The sequence below is a fragment of the Eleutherodactylus coqui genome, chromosome 7 (assembly GCF_035609145.1).
Source record: "Eleutherodactylus coqui strain aEleCoq1 chromosome 7, aEleCoq1.hap1, whole genome shotgun sequence".
Lineage (NCBI taxonomy): Eukaryota > Metazoa > Chordata > Amphibia > Anura > Eleutherodactylidae > Eleutherodactylus > Eleutherodactylus coqui.
Genome location: NC_089843.1, coordinates 211,469,092 through 211,486,885, shown reverse-complemented (window position 1 = coordinate 211,486,885; position 17,794 = coordinate 211,469,092). Strand labels below are relative to the sequence as shown.

At 45.2% G+C, this 17,794-nt stretch overlaps 1 protein-coding gene across 3 annotated transcripts in view; it reads left to right on the top strand.

The window, feature by feature from the left end:
* The first annotated feature begins 2,516 nt into the window (after positions 1-2,516).
* The window catches only part of CHRNB3 (cholinergic receptor nicotinic beta 3 subunit), a 29,914-nt gene continuing 14,636 nt past the window's right edge, over positions 2,517-17,794 (top strand). For 2 of the 3 annotated variants that reach the window (XM_066574923.1, XM_066574922.1), the window contains exons 1-2: positions 2,517-2,558; positions 2,629-2,754. In XM_066574923.1, coding sequence (XP_066431020.1) covers positions 2,697-2,754 — 58 coding nt within the window. In that variant the 5' untranslated portion in view covers positions 2,517-2,558; positions 2,629-2,696. Of the gene's footprint in view, positions 2,559-2,628; positions 2,755-17,794 lie in introns of those variants that run through there. The other variant, XM_066574924.1, reaches the window with a different exon arrangement.

Below are 17,794 nucleotides of genomic sequence, written 5' to 3'. Positions count from 1 at the left end.
AGCGGTACAACAAGATACTGGAGCCTCCATGCCTGCCTGTATCACATCTTGTACCCAAGCTAGAGGCGGTACAACAGGGTACTAGAGCCTCCATGCCCCCCATATCACATCTTGTATCCAAGCTAGAAGCGGTACAACAAGATACTGGAGCCTCCATGCCCTCCCGTATCACATATCACATATTAATTCTCCTTTTGCTCTAATATTGTAATCACTCACTTATATCAACTTTACCATCACACAGAGAAAGTTTCCTTCCTCTCCGACAACTTCTAGGGGAGGGATTGGTTTGACAATGACTGTATACAGATATGAAATAGTGACATCTGGTGGTTTACTGTCATATTCATTAATAACGGGCACAGCTATGCATAGCAATGAAGCACCTCATGGAAATGGAGACAGGTGGATGGAAGGTCCAGGGATGCATTTGAGTGTAATACATTATTTGCAAGTCCCCTCATCAATCACTGGAGCACAGCAGCCCCATGCTTGTATCCTGCGTCAGCTATTGGTTTATGAAGTATATTCCTCTGTATCTGGGATGTATCCCGCTCCTCCACCCCCTTCACTGGCTTTTACTCTCACTAGGCGGCCTCCTCCATGTTTAGGTGCTGGGTTCCAAAAGGAGCTAGGGGGTGAAAAGCCTAGTGCTGGTGATAAAGGTAAAGGTGCGTTCAGACGGAGCAAGGAAATTGCTAAAGAATTTGGTAAATTGCTAAATTGCTAATTATCGTTAAAGAAATGGCTGGATCGTTCAAACTTGAACTATATTCATTCAGTGTAAACGCAGACAACGATGGAAAGATGAATGATCATTCGTTCGCTTATCATTCATCGATCCCTTCCTGTTAGCTCCATCACTGCTCCCCTGCCTTCACTCAACCGTTCTACCATAAGCCCCCTTCACACGAGCGTATACGTATTTGCGTGCACCAGAGCGCAGCATATTTGCGGACTGAGCGATGCTTTTTTACGGGCTCATCGGCGTATTTTACTGAACATTTTGCGCCAGCGAGGCCTATTCATTTGTGCTCGGCAAACAAAGACGCACCGATAGAAATGACTAATTAGTCTAATGAGTTCTTTTTCCTGTGCGATTACACAGTGTTTCACGAATCTCCTAGTGTATTGTTCGTGCATTTGCGAATCCATCCATTGACTTCTATGGGGACTTTTCGTGCGCAAATGTGCAAGAAAGTAGAGCATGCTACGTTTTTTTTTTCTTGCACAACATAAAGTGCGCAAAAAAATATGCACATGTCAACAAACCCATTTAAATCAATGCGTTTTATTCTCTGTGCATTGCACCCGTGTGAAGCTGCCCTTTTTTAGGCTTTCCCTCTCAAACCGGCTGTGATCAACCTGGAGTAAGGGCGCCCACCCACTAGCGTTTTTTTACTGCGAAATTCGCAGCGTTTTTTTTTTTCTGCAGGGGTCTTTGGGCTATGGGACATGCAAAGCTAAAATCGCGATCGCGCAAAATCGCGATATCGCGGTAAATCGCGATTTTGCGCAATCGCGACTTTTACATTACAAGTCCCATAGACCCCCTGCAGAAAAAAAAACCTGCGAATTTCGCAGTGAAAAAAAAACGCCAGTGGGTGGGCGCCCTTAATGTCGGCACCGTAGACATTGGGGAGTATTCATATGGGTGCGCAAGTTCCATCTGATAGCAATATAGACGGAACTCGCACATGTTAATAGCACATCGATTTCAATGTGTCCATTCACATAAGCGACATTTCTCTCGCAGTATGCCCTATTTTTGGGGCGTAAGCGTCCGTTATTTCCTATGGGATCTTCAGAGAACAAAAATGGCAACACATTGGCATGTCGTGCAATCTGCATGTGAGGGTGACGCTATTCTTTCTATTAAAACTATTGGAAGCACTTGCGATTTTTTTTCACGTGCGTGAAAAAAAAGGGCAAATGATAAATGCGAATCAATTTTTTTTTTTTTTTTTTTTTTTTTTAAAGCATTGCGCTCGCATCCAGAATCCCAAGACTTATGTCGGTCAGAGTTTCTTGGACCGATATTGCACTCACCCACGTGAAAGCAGACACACAGACTTCTGCACAGAACTGATGGCGCTCTGAAAGCAGCCATGTTTTTCTAATGCTGGACGAACCCTTTAAAGTAGGTGAGGTTACCTTAGGACAGTCGACTCTGATCTGCGGCTCTCCAGCAACACTCACATCTTGTGAATTATTCATTTTTTCCCTTACTTTATCAATGTGCCATTTTGTATCTACAGAAGGCTTCAAAATCGAAAGCGTCATTTATTATAACAGCCGTGGAGATAATCAGATGGGTTGTAATAAAAATCAAAATGTAGTTTTTATAAGTACTAACTCCAATATTCTATTAGTAAACAGTTTAGTATTTGTCAAGTCATTTGCTCCTTGTGGCTCATTTACTAGAAGCATCCTCAATTCGTATTTTGGCTGGGATTTTATAGCAGCTCAGACTCTGGCCGGCACTGAGAGGGTTAAATGAGGCAGGGCTTAGGATCCGGGGATAGGATCCATGCTCGGAGAAGCTGGCAGCTGAAACGGTAAAAGTACGCTCTGCTGATTTCTCTTTGCTGATGGAACTGCATTAATTCCTTCCTCTGTCTTTTCCAGGATTAGTTTGTGGTGTCACATAAAATCTGCTCTATGAGAGCGCAGCTCTGAAGGGGATCCTGGCGAATATGATCCTGCGGGCTCATCGCCTTGTTCTACTCATTACAGCCTGTTCTCTCAACTCTGGTGAGTAACCTGCAATTGTCACACTTTTTTCTTGCATTGTACCGTCAATATGGCTCCTACGGATCGTCCGTGGGCGTACTGCCGAAACTTTAATTCTGCACCAAAGGAAAGAGATATGCTTATTATCTAGATTTGGGGGTCATGTAGTGAGACGAAAGCAGGGCAGAGACGAGTAGATGTGCAAATAATTCACCCGACCTTCTTGTATGTTGAGGATGCTCATCAGTAAAGAGAGTAACAGAGTAATACAGTGACATTGTAACACAGTAACACAATAACATTGTAACACAGTGACATAGTAATATTTTAACATAATAACACAGTAGCATTGTAATATACATAGTAATATAGTAACAATGAAACACAATAACATTGTAACACAGTGACATAGTAATATTTTAACATAATAACACAGTAGCATTGTAATATACATAGTAATATAGTAACAATGAAACACAATAACATTGTAACACAGTGACACTGTCACATAATAACACAGTAGAATTGTAACTCAGTAACATTGAAACACAGTAACATTGTAATGCAGTGACATAGTAACATAGTAACATTGTAATACAATAGCATTGTAACATAGTAACACAGCGACATAGTAATACAGTATCATTGTAACATAGTATCATAGTAACATAGTAATACAGTAACATAGTAATACAGTAACATTGTAACACAGTGACATAGTAATACAGTAACAGTAATACAGTAACATTGTAACACAGTGACATAGTAATACAGTAACATTGTAATACAGTAACATTGTAACATAGTAATACAGTAACATTGTAATACAGTAACATAGCAATACAGTAACATAGTAATACAGTAACATTGTAACATAGTAATACAGTAACATTGTAACACAGTAACATAGCAATACAGTAACATAGTAATACAGTAACATTGTAACATAGTAATACAGTAACATTGTAACATAGTATCATAGTAACATAGTAATACAGTAACATTGTAACATAGTATCATTGTAACATAGTAATACAGTAACATAGTAATACAGTAACATTGTAACATAGTATCATAGTAATACAGTAACATTGTAACACAGTAATACAGTAACATTGTAACATAGTATCATAGTAACATAGTAATACAGTAACATAGTAATACAGTAACATTGTAACATAGTATCATAGTAACATAGTAATACAGTAACATAGTAATACAGTAACATTGTAACACAGTAACATAGTATCATAGTAACATAGTAATACAGTAACACAGTAATACAGTAACATTGTAACATAGCAATACAGTAACATAGTAATACAGTAACATTGTAACACAGTGACATAGTATCATAGTAACATAGTAATACAGTAACACAGTAATACAGTAACATTGTAACATAGCAATACAGTAACATAGTAATACAGTAACATTGTAACACAGTGACATAGTATCATAGTAACATAGTAATACAGTAACACAGTAATACAGTAACATTGTAACATAGCAATACAGTAACATAGTAATACAGTAACATTGTAACACAGTAACATAGTAATACAGTAACATTGTAACATAGCAATACAGTAACATAGTAATACAGTAACATTGTAACACAGTGACATAGTAATACAGTAACATAGCAATACAGTAACATAGTAATACAGTAACATAGTAATACAGTAACATTGTAACACAGTGACATAGTAATACAGTAACATAGTAATACAGTAACATTGTAACACAGTGACATAGTAATACAGTAACATTGTAACACAGTGACATAGTAATATAGTAACATTGTAACGCACTGTTAGGCTTGAAAAAGGCCTGGATGAGGCTGAAACGCGTTGCGCCTGTACACTGATCATCAGAATTTTATTGAATAAATCTACTCCTTGGAATCCTTGTGGGTCTGGAGCGACCTCTATTCATGGCTGGGATATGCCTTAGGGGGATTCATGGAGGAATCCTCCCAGTTTAGTAAGTGGCATATTCATACAGTATTCTGCGGATATGACAGAGATGTATTTTCTGTTATGAGTTATTTCCATCGCATACATTGAGCAGAGCCCATTTTTTCCTTTTCTTTGCCTGATATTCTGGATCGCTAAACACGCTGTCTGGTGTTCTGGCTATTCGCCCTCCACCTGGCTGTGGATCACGGTCTGCTTTGGATTATCCTATTACTGGTTTCGTTTGTTTTGGAGCGCTGCCCCTAATTGTACTTTTTGAACATTGTAACACAGTAACATTGTAACACAGTAACATAGTAACACAGTAACATTGTAACACAGTAGCATTGTAACAGTAGCATTGTAACATGGTAATACAGTAACACAGTAACATTGTCACATAGTAATACAGTAACATTGTAACACAATAGCATTTTAACACAGTAACATAGTTATATTGTTATAGGGCTTATTTAGACGGCCGTGTATTGGCTCGGTTTTCACGCTGAGCCGATATACAGTGTCCTTGTCTGCGGGGGGGGGGGGGTGGAAGAGCCAGAAGCAGGAACTGAGCTCCTGCCCGTTTTCCGCCCCTTGCCACTATTTGCAATAGGAGGGGCGAGATGGGGGCAGAGCTAAGTCTTGGCACTTAGCTCCGCCCCCATCCCGCCCCTCCCATTGCAAATAGTGGTGAGGGGCGGGGAAGGGCGGGAGCTCAGTTCCTGCTCCGGGCTCTTCCATCCTCCCCCCTGCAGACAAGGACACCGTATATCGGCTCAGCGTGAAAACCGAGCCGATACACGGCCGTCTAAATAAGCCCTAATATAGTAACATTGTAACACAGGATGGGCTCCTGCACACTTGTGTTTTTTTCACGCGATATTGCTGCTTTTTTTTCATGCGATTGTCAATGGGACTTTCTAATGTTAAAAAGTTAAAAACGCTTTGTAAGTTGGTGCATTTTTAACATTAGAAAGTCCCATTGACAATCGCATGAAAAAAAAAAGTGCAGTGATATCGCGTGAAAAAACCGCAAGTGTGCCGGAGGCCATACATAGTAATATTGTTACACAGTAATACGGTAATATAGTAACATAGCAACATTGTAACACAGTATGTAAGGCTGAAAGAAGACATATGTCCCATCACCCCTAATGTTCATCCAAAGGGAGGCGAAAAAAAACCCAATGAGGTAGAAGCCAATTTTGCCAAAAAATTCCTTCCCCCTTTTTTCTTTTTTTTAATGGCGCCCACATATTGTACAGCGCAGCACACAAACTCTACATCAGTCCTCGTTCCCACGGTCTCAGATACATCTACAGAAGCTGGGGAAAAAATCAGTTTAAACAAATGTTGTTCCTATTGAACATCAGTCTAGCGCGCAGGCCAAGTGATTAGCACTGACGATCGTCTTTTACGGTCAGAGCATTAAAAATGTATTAGTACTTTAGAAAATGCTTCAAGTAATGTTTCAGAGGAGAACTGAAATATTGATGGAGATATTCCCTTGAAATGCCTGGGAGCATTGTGTAGTGTGTATAAATAAGGATTAGCGCACGTATACGGGAGGATGGCGTCCATATGGAGGATGGCTACCGGACTAATCCATCAGAACTACAGGGGGTACCACTGACCGCACGCCGGATAATTCCTTACCAGCTGTGCAAACCTCTATCCTGTCCTCTGTTAGGGGCCTTCAGACGGGCCAATTTACTGTTTGAATGAGCGGGTGACGCCAGAGTTCACTTCTTCCCTCTCGTGCAGCTGGTTCATACAGGCAGATACATTGTTGGCGCATTCAAATGAGAAATCGTTCAGCTGCTCACATTCACTGTATAAGGGCTCCGTAAAATGAGCGTATTTGGGCTTTTTTCGCATTCAAAAATTGCGTGCGCAATATGCAAAGAGTGGAACCCATTGATTTCAATGGGTTCATTCACATTTCCTTTTTTCATGTACGCATACCTTGCATGTGAAAAAAACCCAAATACGCCTGTGTTAAGGAGCCCTTATATGGTCCCCATAGTGGTCTATGGGGGGAGGTGCAAATGTGCCCGCTATATGCAACAGGATGCACGAAACACGGAGCAAAACTGCATGAAAAATAACACATCTGGGCATCATTAGTCTAAGTACCCTTTTAAATCGGGGCGTGGTAGTGTCAGGTGCACAAAAAGTACAATAAAATGCACCAATACGGTCGCAAATCTATCTCATTCATAACACAATTGCGCATATGCTCATCTGAAGGAGCCCTAAGTGAATGAGAACAACTAGACAAGCGCTGTTTAAACTGAATGATAACTGAATGAGCCAACAATGATTTTTATGTCTGTATGAAATGAATGACAATTGAAAAGTGAATGATTATTATTCGTCATTCGGTTGTTGGCTGCGTTTAGGCTGAACGATTATTGTTCACTTTTGCTTGTTTGAACGACTTTTTTGGATGATAGTCGTTGCGTTTAAAGGAGCCTTTATAAATACCATTTGCTTTTCTCTGCAAGAGGAGGAGGCGGGATGAGACGGGAGCTAGTGCACTGAGCCCCCCCATCACCCCTCTCCACTGTTTGCAATGGGAGGGGCGGGACATGGGCGGAGCAAAGTTCCACTCCCATCAAGCCCTCTCCCATTACAAACAGTGGTGAAGGGTGGAGAGAGAAAGTGGGAGCTCAGTGCACTGCGCCAGGCCCACCTCCACCCCCTGCAGAGAGGGGCAGCGTATATCGACGGGGTGTGAAAACCCAACCAATATATGCCTGTCTGAGTAAGCCCTTAAACAGCGCTCATTCAGTTATTCTCATTTTCTAGTGCAGCGAACTGAATGACCCTGTAAAATTTTGTTTAAAATGATCAGTGGAGCGAACGAGCAAACTGCGACATCCCGCGCTCGGGTGAACGGCTGTAATGTAAAAGTATCCAGTTGACAAAGTGAGCGAATCCTGCAGGTATAACGCTGCTCTGGGAGGAATCATGAAAAATACATTGTATAGAAATGAGAAGTGAGGAATATATATATATTGTTATACTTGGACTGAGAATTCTGGAGCTCTTCTAGCCTAAAGGGATAAAGAAAAAATCCTAACCAAAGAGTCTTCCTGCCCCAATAACTGAGTCCCTGCCTTCCTGCCACCAGAAAAAATGCTGCATCAATAGAAAAAGTGAAAGTCCAACCAGAATAGGAAATGCTGCAGTATTTTTTACCGTCAGTGTCTGTATAGTCCGGTTGACCGTAACGGGTGAGTGTGCTGTCGGTGTGCAGTCATTTGCTAATAAGGATAGCATGCGGATATGAATATGCCCTTAGAAAAGAGGAAATACGTGGCTGCTCGTAGATTGCCCAGTCGAAACACAACAACTCCAAAGGGGTAGCAGGTGGGGGTCAGTTGGTGCAAAACCTTTTTTGGTACTATGGCTGGCTTTAAAAGGCTTAATAGCAATGGACACTATAGTTGGCACTCTGAGGCTAGGGCTACAAACCCCATAGCTGTAGGCATGTTGTCTGGCAGTATGATGTAATATGGCCCTAATACATCATACGGCCGAACAACATGCCTACGCTGTGATTGGGTTGGTATGGTCAACAAAGACAGATTTTCTTTTAGACAGTTTTAGGTTCAAAAGAATTTTATTATATATTTTCCAACATACAGGTTAACATTAACAAAGGTAGTAGGAATTGGGCAGGGTGGGGGCGGGAAGGGGCAGTCATGAGCATTGTTCAATATGGTGTTTTCACCGAAAGTGAGTGGGTAAGGCAGAGCAAGGCATTTTCCAGATTGAGCATTGCAACCTATTTGTTCGTCGAGCTGCAAGTAGTCCTGGCCAACATGTCCCCCACTAGACTGAGCAGGAGACTCCATCTGTGCTGAGGTGGGCGAGCCCCATCCAGAGCATTCATATGAGCTTTTGCATATGGGTCCTGTTAACTATGGCTTCCCCGTCTCCCTCTGTAAACACTTCCCCCTGGCCAGACTCTGACGGGCCTGCTCCTCCGGCGATGAGCCCTAAGTTAGGGTCTAAACAAGTAAACAAAGAAGAACCACCAGACAAGTACATCGACCAAGGGAGTCACACCCATGATTAGACACAAGGGGAAGGTTCAAGTGAGGAGGTGACAGAGGTTTGGGACTAGGCCTCCTGCTCGGCAGGACCTGCCATCTGGAGACAGGTTCCTTCATCTTAGGGGATGCCCGACTCTATTCACCTTCCAAGTCCATCAGAGGATCTGAAAGCCGCCCACACCCGTCAGATGCGGTAGTTCTCCTCACAAGCCTCCGGCTCTTCCCCCCAGCTCCTCAAAGTGCATGAGCGTATGAAGTTCCTCCACCAACTGTAACGGTATACTGCACTTGATACGCCAGCCCGAGTTGCCCTGATCTCACCCGCAACCCCAGTCCCTGCCTACTTGCCTCCATTCCTGGCTAACCCCAGGCAGGCAACTGGGCGGTGGTCCCCACTCTTGCTAGGGACGAGGCGTACCTGATGGAAGGGTAGAATACTGACAGAAAAGGCAGAAGTAATAAACCAACACCAAAATATAAAGCAAACCTGAGGCAGATGGAATAACCTGGAAGAAATAGCAAACAAGCTGACAAGAGGCAGGCTAGCTAGCTCACTGAGGGAAACCAATAACTGTCAGTGATTGCAAGTCACTGCCAGACTTATAAACAAAAGCCTCCGCCCAGGGGCGGAGAGAGGGAGAAGCCAACTCCCAACAAACAATATAAAAAGGAAGCTAGTGCACGGCAGCTCCACTCACTGGTGCGTGCGTGCACGGCACCGCGAGCCACCAGCACACCCGGGCCTGGCAGCCGGACAAGCCGGGGGGACGCGCCCTGACCGTGGGACCCAGCACCCCGCCGCCCCGGGAGGAGCCGCAACCGCCGCATGGTAACACCAACATTATCCAGGTCGGGGTAGTATGGAAGCTCCACAATCTCGGGATGATCCTTCTAACTGCTATGATGATGAATCAGAGAAGCCACCTTTTAGCTTCTCCCATCAATCCGGTAAACATGGAGAGAAGAGCCAGCTCCGGGGTAAGGGTCCTCCCTCGTGGCAGATATGGTTGTAGAACTCTATCACCTCCTTCCAAAGGTTCGACACAGGAGGGCATCCCCACTAGATATGTGTCATTGTGCCTCTGCTGCTTTTACATCTCCAACAAGTGGAGTGGGTCTGGGGGAACATCCTCTGGAGCCGATCTGGTGTTCTTTACCACCTGGACAGTATTCTGAAATTTTGGTCCTGGACCCTAGATGCCGAGGTGAGCTTGTGTGTCAAGAGCCACGCCCTATTCCAATTATCAGGGGGAAAATTCTTGCCCAGATCCCTCTCCCACATCTCCACATAATCAGGGTCCTCACCCTCCACCTCCCGAGACAGCAGCAAACTGTAGAGTCTAGAAATCATATGCCTGGAGAGTGTGAAAGAAAGACACAGTCACTTAAATTTCATGGGCACCTTGAGTCCGTCCACCTGTGGCGTCAGTGTGTACACAAAACCTCTCAGCTGAAAATACTCTAACCACATACCCGGCTGCTGTAACCATATACCTCGCTGTCTCCCAGATTCTCCTGTAATGGTCTCAGGTCTGATCGTGACATAACATCTAGGATGGAGGTGCTCCCAAAAGTAGCAATGAACTGAGGGTTGAAGGCTATGGGCGTGAGTGGGCCCGACACCCCCAGTAGGCCCTTTCAGGCTACGAAGCCTGGCCAATTTTTGATGAGTTGGATGCAGAATGGAGATGAAATGGGTAGGGCTTTGATCAGTTTAGGGGGAATCCAGAAGGCTGCCTGTAAGTAACCCGCTGCACCCTCGTGCTCCGCCTCCACCCACAGCTTCTAGGATGTGTGTTTTAGCATATCCAGCACACAGTTAGGGAGGCCTAGGCTTCCTCTCTCCTTTCTCCTCATAAGGAGCGGGAAGCGTATGCACGGTTTGCGCCCTCTCCACACGAATGCCATTATTAGGGATCTCAGATTCTTCAGGAACGATCTAGGAAGTCTGATCGGCATGGTTTGGGACAGGTAGAGGAACTTAGGCAGCGTGTCCATCTTGACTACGTTGACCCTAGCACTCCATGAAAAGAACAGAGGCCCCCATTTACCCAGGTCCCGCTCCATTCCTGCGGCAAATGGGAGAAAATTGAGTCTAAATGCCTAGGAGACGTATGCAGGGAGCTGGATACCTAAGTACTTTATGCTCGTGTTGCGCCAGCGAAAGGTAAATGATTTTTCCAGGTGGGACACCTCCGTCTGCGGGAGTGTGATATTCAGGACCTTGGATTTTTGGGCGTTAACTTTATAATACTGACCCTGCTGAATCTTTTGAATTCCTCAAGGAGGACCGACATACCAATTTGGGGATTGGACATATAAAGGAGCAGGTCATCCACAAACAGGGCCATTTTATGTTCTAGATTCTCAATTTAAATTCCCTTGATGGACCCATTATTATGGATAGCGTTGGCCAGTTCCTCCATGGTCAAAACATATAAGAATGGTGAGATTAGGCACCCCTGCTTAGTTCTGTTCCCCACCCAAAAGGTCCCGGACAGAGTCCCGATTACCCGGACTCTTGCCGTGAGGTTATGATATAACGCCATTATCCACTGCTTTATCCGCATTCCCAGGGCTATGCCATCCAGTGTGGCAGAGAGGAAGGACCAGCTCACTCGATCAAATGCCTTTTTGGCGTCAATCACTAGTAGGCATAGGGGGGTTCCCGACCACTTAGCTCTGTCGACAAGGCACAGCATCTTGATAGTGTTGTCCCTTGCCTCTCTGCGGGATGAAGCCCACCTGTTCCCTGTGGACCAGTCGTGGTATAATATTTTGGAATCTATTGGCTATTAACTTGGAAAACAGTTTGATATCTATGTTGATCAGCGAAATGGGTCTAAAGTTCCTGCAGACCGAGGCGTCCTTGCCCGGCTTTGGGATAACCGTAATGTGGGCTTGTAATGCCTGTGGAGGGAAGGATTGACCCTGACTAACCGCATTGAACGCCTCCAGCGCCAGAGGAGACAATTTCTTCTGAAATAGTTTGTAGAATCTGACAGTGAACACATCCGGTCCAGGGCTTTTACCCGTTTTCAAGTTTTGGACTATCTCGGAAAGCTCCCGGGAGGTGAACTCCAGCTCCAGATCCCCCTCTCTATGTCTGTCAGTTTTCCAGCAGCATGAACTAGAACCAGAGTGGGTAGTGGCGAGAATTGCATATCGGGACACCTCCCGTCTTAAAGTGCATTTCCTGAAGCAAGGCCACTATGATCCCCTTTTTATGAAGATGGTGGAGGATTTGTTTTCTTTTTTGGGGGATGTTCAAGCCCTTGAAATTAAATGTGCAAAACATTAAGGCCGCAATGGTGACCATTGCTCCAGGAACTGTAACCTAGGCTCACTGCCCATAGACTCAGGACAAGGCTGTAGCAAGGGTGGGAGGACACGAGGGGGAGGGGGGGGGCAGAGGAGGCAGAACTAGGAATGGGGGTAGACATGGACAAACAACAAAACAAAATAAGCAGGACGTACGGCCCCTAACTCAAACTACTAGCTGCCTAATCCAGACAGTAAACAGCTACCAACTATGCTGCCTTACCTAATTGGGTAAGTGATAGCCTATGAAGAACCTCCCCTCCCTGCACCATGCCTGCAATTAAACTAAGTTATGAACTTTTTCAGAAACTGCGGCTGCCCACTGCTCAAGAACCCATCTAGCTAAACTAGACTAGCTGGGTATGAAAAGAAGCATTCCTCTCAAATGTATCTGGCATCAGTCCCTGTTAGGCTTCTGGAGTCTTCTCTCACCCTCCGGCGTGAAGGGGCGGGTGGATTGCAAGGATAGATTTCTGCTGTCACTGGCTGGCGCTGCGAGTCAGTGGCCCTATCGTGGTGTCTCCTGTCTGCTAGCGGGTTCCCTTCCTGGAGGGTAGGAGTTTCCTCTCCATGCCTGTGGGTGATGCGCTGTTGCAGTGGCAACAGAGGCTAGGAAGAACTCGGGGCCCCTTCAGTTGGGCTATGACTCTTTGGGCCTTGGCTTTTGCCTCTCCTTCCTGGTTGGCGTGGAGGAGAGGGCTCCTAGGGGAGCTTGAAAGCTGTTTTCTCGCCATCCCCAAAGGATTTGTTGTGTCCTCTGTTCCCCTTGTTACCTGAGTACTGCCTGTGTCTGGTGGCGTCAGGCTGTGAGAGGAGGAGGCAGGCATAAGATTTAAGTTGTGGCTGTGGCCCGAAGCCTGTCTCCTCACTGAGGATTTTGCTGGCTGTGAGGGTTCATGAGGAGAGCCTTTACTATCTGGTGGGGCCTGCAGACCCTGTCTTCCCTCCACCTCCTATCCACTGTTTTTCTTTTTATATAATGCAGACGGTGGTTTTGCAGGGCTCCCACTGTGCTCCATCAGCAGAGTTGAGCTGCGAGTTCTAAGGCTGTCCTCTGCTGTCTTCTATATGGAGCGTTCGGGGGGGAGGGGTCCGGCGCTATGGCATGTGGTATCCGCACCTTTATGGGCCTCTGGGCATTTTACTAGTCCCGGGCCCTCTCACCCTCTCCCCCACATCCAGGGATGTTGCCGCAGCTGCCTCTGGCTCCCGGGGAGGTCCTGCCAATACTGGCATGCTTGCTGTTCACTGGGCTAGCCAACCGGGCACGGGACCTCCGACCAGCATCTGTGGGTGGCCCCTCCCCCATGCTGCACTCCGGGGCCATCTTAGGTGTCTCCCCGAGACTCTTCCGAGCCACCGTTCTGTGGAGGAAAGCCGACATTGAGCCCTCGGATGTCCCCTGGCTCCCTACTGGAGTGCACCTCTTTCTTCCTCTCGCCAATAGGTGAGAATTTGCGGGTCTTGGTGGCTCTGGGTGCCGGTTGTAGCGGGCCGGTGCAGGGAGATCGGCTGGTGAGCGTCTTTGTCCCTCATCAGCTATCTACGCCCCTTCTTTTAGACATTGTGGTGTCGGACTAGTTCTCCATACCTGTAGATTTGGACTCTGTGGCTGGCATTTTTGGGATACTATGGCTTCAGGGACTATTTTAGCATTATATATGACATTTTGGGGCACTATTACTCTACAGACTATGACTGTCAGTAGGAGGTGCTATGGCAGAGAGTATGATGACTTTGTGAACCATGGCTGCCATTATGACACATTATTTAGAGTAATAGAGTTGGCATGTGGGCACTAAGGATGTGGGCAATGATGCTGGTTTGTAGGCACTATAGCTTGTATAGATGAGCACTGCGGCTTATGTTATTATATACAAGGTGAATCTCTCGCCAGGAAACACAAACATTCCTCAATGACTTTAATTTTGTATGGTTTCCTATGAGAATTGATATGGATGAAGATCATGAAGCAGATTTATGAAAATTGTCTAAAAGAAACACTCTTTATTGCTCATACCCACCAATCACAGAGCAGCTTTCATTTTTCAAGAGCAGTATGAGGAATAAAAGAGAGCTAAAGAGAAGAAGGAGAAGAAAGTGAAGAGGGAGGTGAATGGAAAGGAGAAGAAGAAGGAGCAAAAGAAGATCTGAAAAGGCAGAAGTAGGAGGAAGAAACTTGATGGCTAGTACTGTTGCCATGTAACACTGGGGTTCTAGGTTCATGTCTGAGTATAGACAATATCTGCATGGAGGTTGTATGTTCTCATTGTATTTATTCTTCTCAAGCACAGTGGCTCAGTGCTGAAATTGTTGGTTCACATCTGACCAAGGGTGATGTCTGCATTGGCTTTGTGTTTTATACTTCTTGCTCTTCTATTTCTTTGGCCTTGCAGTGCTAGAATTGTAGGTTCCAATGTGACCATGGATGATGGCTGCATGGAGTTTTTCAAAGTGGTTGGTGTCCTCAATGAGATTTGAACCTAAAACTCCAGCTTTCAAAGCAACAGTGCTAAACACTGAGCCACCTTCATTGAAGGGGCACAACCAACAAATGGATTGCCTTCAAGCTCCATCTGCCTCCCATTCCAGATTGAAAATCCTACCTCGGTACCTATATCACTCACAGTAAAAGGTACCAAAGTAGGATTTTCAATTTGGAATCTACATCTAAAAGTAATGATCCTAGAATATGGTCTTCTCATCAATAAAACACAAGCTGTAGACATGTAAGAACCCAAACATAGTAAACAAGTAACAATCCCCTCTTCAGGGCCCAGATATATATATACGCACACAACATTTCTATTCAAACATGTAACTTTGCTTCAGTGTGTTTTTTATCGGCTTTATAACAGTAGCCATATTCAAGTTTTATGCTAAAGAATATATTAAACGATGATTTCTACTTAATCAGGCTCCAGCTGTTTTAGACCTAACACATGCTGGGCCAAAGAAGTGGCAGCATGCAACCCCAGTTCCAAAAAAACTGAGACATTGTGTAAAATGTGAATAAGGGTTAAGTGGAAAAAGAATCTAATGATTTGGAAATCTCATGTAACCATATTTAATTCACAGTAAGGAGGTAAGGAGGTGCAGGGGTAGAGGTCGTATGCGATAAGCAGGGTGGAAGGTATGGGGAGCCATGGGGGAGGGGGGGCAGGAGGACTGGGTCAGAAGATTTGGTATGCCTCCCTGAAGAGGTGTGTTTTTAAGGCACGTCTAAAATTTTGTGGATTGGAAATTGTCCGGATGCCTTGGGGTAGAGCGTTCCAGAGGATGGGTGCTGCTCTGGTGAAGTTCTATAGGCGAGCATGAGAGGTTCGTATTAGAGGGGTATTTAGTCTGAGCGTGTTAGTGGATCGGAGTGTGTGGGCTGGGTGGTGTACAAAGAGGAGGGAGGCGATGTACCATGGTACGGCGCCATGGAGAGCTTTGTGGGTGAGGAGTTTAAATTTAGTTCTGCGGTGCATGGGCAGCCAATGCAGTGACTGGTATAATGCCAAGAATTTTGAAAAATGGCTGGATAGAAAAATGAGCCTAGCTGCCGCGTTTAGTATAGATTGGAGAGGGGAGAGTCTGGTGCGGGGAGGCCAATGAATAGCGAGTTGCAGTAGTCGAGTTGGGAGTGGATGAGGGCGACAACAAGTGTCTTTAGCGTGTCCGTGGTGAGGAACAGACAGATTTTAGCAATATTCCTGAGGAGCATGTGTCATGTTTGGGCCAGAGATTGGATGTGTGTGGGGGGAAGTGGGGGTGGTAAAGGAGAGGTTAGAGTCCAGTGTGACCCCAAGGCAGCGGGCATGCTGTCTGGAGGTTATGGTGGTGCCAGATACTGGAATGGAGATGTTGAGGGGAGGTCAGTTGGAAGGCGGAAAGATGAGAAGGTCAGTTTTAGAGAGGTTTAGTTTGAGAAAAAGGGAGGACATGGTGTTAAGGACAGCGGACAGACAGTCAGTGATGTTTTGTAGGAATGGTTCAGAGATGTCACAGGAGGAGGTGTAGAGGTGATATTGAAAGTAGAATTTGTGGATGGTTTGTCTAATTGGGGCATTTGTAGATAGAAAAGGGAAGGGGACCAAGGACAATAGAACACAGAACACATCAGAAGGTGAAAGGAAGAGACTTTTCAATTTGATTTAAAAAATAACTAATTTAGAAATTGATGACCGCAATACATCTCACAAAAGTTGGGACAGGATTAATAAAAGACTAGAAAAGTAAGTGGTACTGCGTCAATTTTCTACTAAGTCCCATGACTGTAAAAAAAGAGCACGTTATAGAGGTAGAGTCTCTCAGAAGCAAAGATGGTCAAAGGTTCTCCAAGCTGTGAAAACTGCATCTAAAGCTGGAGATCTACGAGCCCTCAAGCTTCACTGCATTAAAAACATGCATGATTATGTAATGCAAATCATTGTCTGTGACTACAGTTGGACGTGCAATCAACAAATGCAAGTTAAAGCTGTATCATACAAAGAAGCCATATACCAACACAATCCAGAAATGCCGGCATCTTCTCTGGGCCAAAGCTTATTTAAAATCGACTTAGGACTCAGTCACACGGGCGTTTAGTTGCACGATTTTTTGTGCGTATAACTGATGCGTGCTGGCAGCACGGCGGAAAAAACCCTGCCAGCAGCATTTATCGGCACCAAAGGGCTCGGTCACAAGGGCGTTTTGACGCTCAAAAAGAGCGCTGCCCGCTATCCTCTGCCACAGCTGTCACAGAGGAGCGCGATGTTCTCCCATTGAATTCAATGGAGCCGGCAATACAGCCGGCTCCATTGAAAGCCATGGGCTGCCTGCCAGCGCTGTAGTAATTTCGGGGAAGGGATTAAAATATAAGCCCTTCCCTGAAAACCATCCTAAAAATGTGTAAAAATAAAAAAAATCTATACTCACCTCTCTGCAGCTGCCGTGGCTCAGCTGCGTCCAGGCGGCTCTTCTCCTGAACTGCTCTCAGTAGTATTCAGCATGCAGGGATTTAAAATCCCTGCCTGCTGAATGGACTGCCTCTGATTGGTTACAGTGCTCAGCCAATCAGAGGCAGCAATCTCAGCTATTGAATGACAGCTAAGAGCTGCTTCTGATTGGTCACAGTGCTCAGCCAATCAGAGGCAGCACTCACTCATTCATGAATTCATCTGCAGAGAGGTGAGTATAGATTTTTTTTTATTTTTTACTCTTCTTAGGTTGGTTTTCAGGGAAGGGCTTATATTTGAAGCCCTTCCCCGAAAATTACTACAGCACTTGCCGGCAGCCCACAGCTTTCAATGGAGCCGGCTGTATTGCTGGCTCCTTTGAATTCAATGGGAGAACATCGCGCTCCTCTGTGACAGCTGTGGCAGAGGATCACGATCTTCAGTATATGTTCTCCATGGGGTCGGCTCTGCTGCCGCCGGCCCCATTGACGCACATACACAGGACACCGATTTGCCGCAGAATGTAGTTACATGCGTTCTGCGAATCGTTGTGTCCTATAATTTTCGCCGCATGCGTTTGTGCGCATGTAAAATTCGCACATGTGACCGCTCCCATTGCAAATCATTGGGTCTATATAGATGCGGATCGCTAATGCAATTGTCAGATGCACGTATAAACACCCGTGTGACTGAGTCCTAAGGCAAAATGGAAAACTGTTCAGTGGTCAGATGAATCAAAACTTGGAATTCTTTTTGGAAACCACGAACCCCCCATCCTGCAGACTGAAGAGGAGAG